General features: G+C 31.3%; 1 protein-coding gene across 1 annotated transcript in view; it reads left to right on the top strand.

Annotated features, from left to right (window-relative positions):
- The first annotated feature begins 3,654 nt into the window (after positions 1-3,654).
- Positions 3,655-7,330, top strand: part of LOC118181321 (alpha-2-macroglobulin-P-like) — a 137,918-nt gene continuing 134,242 nt past the window's right edge. The window contains exon 1 of the mRNA XM_085825574.1: positions 3,655-3,940. Within this exon, the coding sequence (XP_085681700.1) occupies positions 3,876-3,940 (65 nt within the window). The 5' untranslated portion in view covers positions 3,655-3,875. The remainder of the gene's footprint in view (positions 3,941-7,330) is intronic.

Below are 7,330 nucleotides of genomic sequence, written 5' to 3'. Positions count from 1 at the left end.
TCAGTTTGTAGCAGTTGCTTAGTTTGTTGTTGTTTAGAAATTTTCCCTGAGATTCATTAACGGTAAGCGTGTTTCGTTTCATGAAAATAGTATGAATAAATGCTGATTTGAACTACAGTTTCAGATGACGTGGAAGTGATACGTCATTTTCGATGATGACAACGCACTTTATAATGGTTAATGGGGAGGGCCGGCAACAGCCTTGAAGGGCCTATTTTGAAGAAACAGACTTAATATTTAAATTACTTTTTATATATATCAAACAAAGTAGAATATAATTACTCTGTTCTGCAGCTGTTCTAAGAATTTATATAAAGATATTGGTTTGAAGCATTTTTCCCCTTTCTTTAATAAATTTATTTTTAAATGAAACAAAATAATAACTACTTTTTGTTTCGGGTCTAGAAGTTACATGGTTTAAAAATAGGTTCAGCTGAATGTTTACATAATTTGAAGCATGCTTGTAAGAATGTTTCTATTTTAAAGGCTTGAGACTGGCAATGCCTTTTACGGCAGAAACCTTTGTGAATGGACTAAAAAGAGAAGGCTTGATTTTTATTTAAGCTGCTGGTAGTATTGATTCTGCCCTCGGGGCTTTTCTAACGTGTTGTAATTGTTCTCTGAACCCTGCCACTAAAGGCCTGCTTGTGTACAACTTATGCGTGGAGTATAAATTTAAAATTGTCTGAACGCTCGGATTCATTTGTTAATCTATAACTCAAGAATAATACATCGTATGCTTCGGTCTGAGCCTTCTACAAACTACGTTTCTAATCAAGATCCTCCTTTCACTAGTTCAGAAATAATTAATTTTATTGAAAGCCTTAAATCCAATAAATCTTCTGGTCTTGATTCCATTTCAAATGAAATTTCGCATCAAATTCATGGAATGTTTTAAAATTTGCTTTCTAAAATCTTCAAAATTTGTCTGAAGCTTAGTTCACTTCCCCATTGCTGGAAGAGAGCAAATGTCGTTTTAATGTTTAAGAAAAGTGGTCTTTACACAAGGCATTTAGATGATTTCAAATGCACTAGTTTTCTTCCCAATTTAAGAAAATGCATAGAAAAACTGTTTCTTAACTGTTCCTTACACAATAAAAACTCTTAAGCAAAGCGCAGTTTGGTTTTACTTCTAATAAGAGATAGGACGATTCATCCTGTACCTGAAAGACAAAATGGATGAAGGTAAGAAAAGGAATTTACACACTAGTCTAGGGTTCTTTGATATTAAAAATGTTTTTGATCGAGCTTAGTGACCTGGGATACTTGCCTTTTGAAGGAGGTGTTTCATGTAATATTTTCCCCTTTATTAAAATTTTTCTGCATGACAAATCTGCATTGCTCTCCATTGATCATGCTTCTACTTTCCGCACTTTGGAAAAAGGTTGCTCTTAAGGCTTTATTTCGGGACTCTCAGTGTGGAATTTAACTATAGATGATCTTCTCACTAGACTCTCAGATTATCTGGACTGTAAAACAATCGCTTTTGCTGATGATAACTCCGTTTGTTTTCAAGGGAAGCATCCGGAAGCACATTTTAATACAGTTCAGAACACTTAAATATAACTTTAATAAGATTCAGATTGGCTTAAGTTGGAGTTCAATCCTAATAAATTAAAAATTTGATACTTAAAAGAAAGCATGCCAGCTTACAAACACACAATTATACCCTAACAACATTTTACTCGAAACGATGAAAGAAACTAAACATTTAAGCATCATTCTTCATTATAAATTTTACTGGAAAAATTATATTATGTAATAAAAAAATTATGAATATATATTTAGAGGGATTAATAGTGTCTCTTGCGATACTTTTGGTTTAAAATCCAATATTATTGGTGATATAGTATAGTCCCTTTGGTTTGCTATGGTTCTATGAATGCCGATCAGTTTTCTGTGTTATGTTTGCTATGCATACCGATCAGAGACTTGTACATTCAATCCATCACCCGTTTTCCACTGTCCGCTGTATCATTCTTTTAAAAATTCATTACAATAAAAGTGTATTTAGTTTATGCAACACTACAGACATAAATCTCCAAGCAATATTTGTATAATTACCAACAATTTAAGAGCTGTTTAAGTACGATTAAGCCTAATTTTTAAATAACATGGCGGACATATTTGTTTACATTTGAAACAGCAGAATTGTAGATTTGTTGCTAATCTAGAGAGACTAAGCTTCACAACAACAAAAATAACGCCTTCATTTATTATTGCGAATTAAATCATGCTTAATCCTTTCTGGAATTTTTTCGAGGAAATAAGTGTTTAAGATTTACTTAATTTTTAATAATAAGTAATTTAATTTTTAATAATTAGTAATTTTTAATACAGATATTTTGAGCTTTTATGTATTTTTGTCTTGTCGCAAAGTGAAAACTGAATTAATTGAATAAGAAATACTCAATCGTCTGTGAAAACTGTTTCTTTTTTGTTTTGTTTGCTTAATTTCTTTTTTACATCGTTCTAGCTTTATTATAGTATTTGAAAAGAGCATGTGGCAACGATTAGATAATTCTTTAAATGATATACATTTTGTGCATTCTGAGTTATAATATGAATGAAATATAATACTGTTAAGTTAACCTAGTGCCGGAGTGTCGCTATGTTAAACAAATAGAGTGAATTTTAAAGAATGCCTTTATTCTATGTGGTTTATGCGCTGTCGGCGAAGTAGATTTAATTAAATCCAATAAGTTGAAAAGAAATGCAAGAAACTAATGCGTGTAATTTAACATTCCGTACAAGGAAGTCATGTGGTGTACACATCAGATTTTTTTTAAATGCTTTTCTATAAATTTTTGGGAATGCCTGGTCAGACTATTAAAATTTGTTTATTACTAGCTTTAACAAAAGCTAGTAAGTCATCAGTAATTTTATGTAAAAAACATAAAATCATGGAAAACGGAGAGATTTCAATTAAAAGAACTAAATATGCAGTCTCACGTGGACTAAACAAAATTTGTAGCATAATTAATGCATAAATTACTGATGACTTACTAGCTTTTGTTAAAGCTAGTAATTATTAGCTTTTGCTAAAGCTAGTAATAAACAAATTTTAATAGTCTGACCAGGGCATTCTCAAAAATTTATAGAAAAGCATTTAAAAAAAATCTGATATGTACACCACGACTTCCTTGTACGGAATATTAAATTATATGCATTAGTTTCTTGCATTTCTTTTTAGTTCATTAAAAAATATATTTTAAATACTGAAAAAAAAAACAGATTTTTTTAATTTTGTTGTTATTTGAATAAATTTGCCATTTTGTTTGTACAAATAGAATATGTGAATTTTGAATCACTTCTGTAAGTACGATTTCTATTGAGGTAAAATTTATTATACAAAGCATTTGCACAATTTAAACTTAAAAAATAAACTCCTTATTTTGTTTTATATTTCGAACTTTGATTTTTGTAATAATTAAGTTACTTTATTTATTGAAATGTCTAAAAAAGATAATTATACCTTCATGTGAAAACAGAACTCAAATAACTTCATCTCCTCTACTAAAAATACTTCTCATACTTCAAATAGCAAGACCTCCCCTTTCTTCGGAGCTAACATCTGATAGGCCAGTTTTAATGATTCCTCTCTACTCTTGCTCATAGTGAGCAGTGGGCTAGTGTCCGGGTTGGAAATACGATCTAACAAACGCTTTTTTTTACCTGAGCGGTCCACTAGTTTAGGAATCGCTTCTTAATATCTGCCACTAGTTAAATGAAGAAAAACTAGCCCTAAATAAATTTTTCCCAGACTTTTCAGAAAATTAATAATTGCAGCCTAAAAAAGTTTAAGTAACTGAATTATCATTATTATTATCGCTACTAAATTATTTTATAAAAATGTTAAATTAACTGTCACTGCGATGAGAGTTTTGAGTGTTCTCGCAATTTGCTTCCTATATGTTATTAATGTTGGAAACGCCAAGAGGTAAGTTGGAATTTCAAAATGTTGCGTTCCTTTCCAATAAGCAGAAACAAATTTTGTTCCTAAATTTTCAAACAATATTTGATTTTATTTTTGCTGATAACATAAGGCATTAAATACCTCAAATTTCAGAAAGATTGTTTTTCCTTTCTTTAGCTTCTTACTTCAGAAAACAGATAATAATAGAAAGAAATAAAATATCTACGATAATTAACATAATTCGTATCATAATCATAAAATTCATTTTATAATCATACTATTAACATAGTGCAAATCGTAATATTATTGTAGTTATCATTAAAGCTTGTAATCGAACTGAATAATCATGTATAAAAGCATTGATAGATTTAGGTCATCAATTTTGAAAGTGTATTAGCGATTATTTAATTAATTTGCATATTAGTATTTATTTATTATTGACTCATTTGTGTAACCTTTTATGCTAATTAGTTGTCACTATAATTTAGTTACTTATTTCTTTTACATAATTTGGTATGCCTGAAATAATGTTTTCGGATATTGGCAACGAGATTAGATGCACCTTTCTTCAGTTAAGAATTTCGTAAACTTGTTAAGTGCACAAATTCCACATCGTGTTGCAACCAGAAATTTGGTACACTTGGTAGGTTCGGGGTATGAAATGTAAAGCCGAAGTTTCAAAGATAAATGATAAAATGGATTGAGCAAAACCTTAACCGCACAAAATATATTAATATACCTTCGTTTTGAATTGATAAACCAGAAATTTGTTTTTTCAAGAAAATGCTCGGTTTAAAATTAAATTAACAGAATTGTTGCAGGAGGAAGCAACAGTATTTATTCAGTTTGGTAGTTCGAAACTGAATTTTCCTATAAACATAAAATCATGACAGTTATGTGCACATTTAAACATTATCTGAATTCATATTTACAATACTTTTACCGAGATAATAAAAGTAAATTTATAATTCATTTACACATTGACTGGAAGCAGTTAAAAATGTCATTTTTAACTGCTTTACAATATTATTTTTAACAAGTACATATAAAATGGAAATAGGTATAAATGCAAATAGGTACAGATCTCTCTTCATGAATGTCGGTCTGTACCTATTTGCCACAAAATCGATTGAGTCCTTGTCTAAATCTATGCTAAAAGCGAGTTTGTTGCTTTGCTAATTTTATGTTTCACTTTGGCTTATGTTTCTCTTCTCTGTTTTGAAGTGAATCAACAAATAATAAACATACTTTGATATTAGTTGATTAAAAAAATAATATGAAGCTAATATGAAGGTTTGGTTTTGATGGTTTAAAGTTGGTCATTTTTATTTTACTGAATGCGAGCTTAATAGCGCCCCACAGAAGATTGCACAGAGGAACTGCTAGCATTGCTGGACTAAATTTTATGTCTTGTCTAAGCTGACCTTATTAAACAAGCTGGACTGTCTTGACAATCTGCTTTCCGTTGTTTATTTGCAATGAGAAGAATTATGGGAAGAATTTAGAAAGTATGAAAACGTGTGCTAAATGAATTGACACTGGAGAAGCCGAATTCAGGTGTCGTGAAATATTTTAATCGCTTTAATAGACAACCAAAAATAACAGTATTTGATTCGGAAGGCCCCACCAGCAACCGAGTGGTAAAGTCGCTGAACACTGCTAGCTCGGTACGAGGTTCGAATCCCGCGAATGGGCTTGCTGCATGGGTGTTTTTGTGCTTTTCCCGATGTATAACGTGTATACGAGCTAGTTTCCCTCAGAAAGACCTCAAAGAAGGCATCTTTTTGCTTAGGCAGATAGCCCTCGAGTGCTTGCCGTAATTTAAATAAAGCAAACCAAACCAACCTCTTCCCAGAAATTCCTAATGGTACTAAAAAGGGTTAAGTAGATGTCGGTGATGAAAACACAACTGAATCAGAAGCGCAAAAACCACTCGAAAAATGTTTGGGTATTATTCATTTAGCAGTAAACAAAGAATATGCTTAATCAGCTATTAATGTTGGTTTCTAAAACCAACAGTTATATGATTAAAACAAGAAATCGATCACGAATATCTCCCGTAAAATTGTTCCACAAAATGCTAGACTGTAAGCTGCAGTAGTGGGGTAGAAAATATTCACGACTCTTGGCTTAGATGCTTTTGTGCATATAATCCGGATATAGTCTTTCCAGAGTGTCATTTATTCAATTTGCTTTGTATGGTTCAATCTTCCGAACATTTGACGTATGGAAATGAGTTAATAATTTCATCCTGTTCCACGATAAATCATTCTTCATTAATATAGTCCATCAGCTGCTCGATCAATGGCGAAAGATAAAAAAATGACCGCCGGTGATATTTTTTCCCTGACAAATACATGGTTCATTGTTTTAAAAACTTAAATATAATAAGCAAATGTTTGGGTGTTTCCTGTTATTTGAAAGAGATTCTACTCAACAAAGTTCTAGTAATAATGATGATAACAACGATAATAGTAAAAAGAAGACTGAAAGGCATTTTTAATTACCGGTGTGTTAAAACAGAATATTAAATTTGTCAGAATCGACTTTGAAATAGCGTAATCAAAGCTTGACGATAGAGGCAGTATATTAATGATTATTCTAGTAGTCCTTTTCATTGTTGAATGTATAGTGAGCTGTTGTCAGTTCGATCTCGAAAGGATTATAAAAACTCTGCCAATAATCGAAAATCTTTATATCAGTTTAAAATCAATTCGCTTAAAATAGGATGTTTCGTATTGAATGGGACAAACAGAAAGAATACCTGTGAGTTCTTTTTTATTATTTTATGGTAAATAAAATGCACAGTGAAATTATAGTTATCAAAGTTTCTATAGATGTTCTATGTTGCGTACCCCTCCGATGACACGGCAATTGTCTATTCCAGGGTTTCTTAAATTGTGGGTCGCAGGACCTGCATCAGGGAGTTGCCAAAAATTTTAGCAGTTTGATATTTCTTTGACTTATTATAATAATTTTACAATTACCAAACATTTTTACACAATGCATCTGAAAATACATAAATATAAGATAATACAGACAAAGAAAAAACGAAAACTTTTCGACGCATTCTTTTTATAATATAAACGTTCATTTTCTGCTTTGCACGTGAGGCCGTCATTTCGTCTATTACTCATTTAAAATTTTCACATTTCACATTATTCTATGTCTTAAACTTAGAAATTAAAGTTAATGACCTAAAACTGCGGTACTATATTACAGTACAAGTGAAAAAATTGACAGTTTCACTCACGCGTGTGTCGGATTATATATATGGGGGGTACCACAAAACTTTTGTAAATGTTATGGAGTCCTGAGGGTCACGACTGAAAAAAGATTAAGAAACCCTGGTCTATACGGTATTTCAGTTCCTGACACACTCTTGACCAAGTATCCTTCGTTAACGATTCGAGC

Source organism: Stegodyphus dumicola, chromosome 10 (assembly GCF_044657685.1).
Source record: "Stegodyphus dumicola isolate Sdum_Otavi_A_Nest chromosome 10, ASM4465768v1".
Lineage (NCBI taxonomy): Eukaryota > Metazoa > Arthropoda > Arachnida > Araneae > Eresidae > Stegodyphus > Stegodyphus dumicola.
Note: the sequence above shows the minus strand (reverse complement) of the source record. Positions and strands in the feature narration are given on the sequence as shown.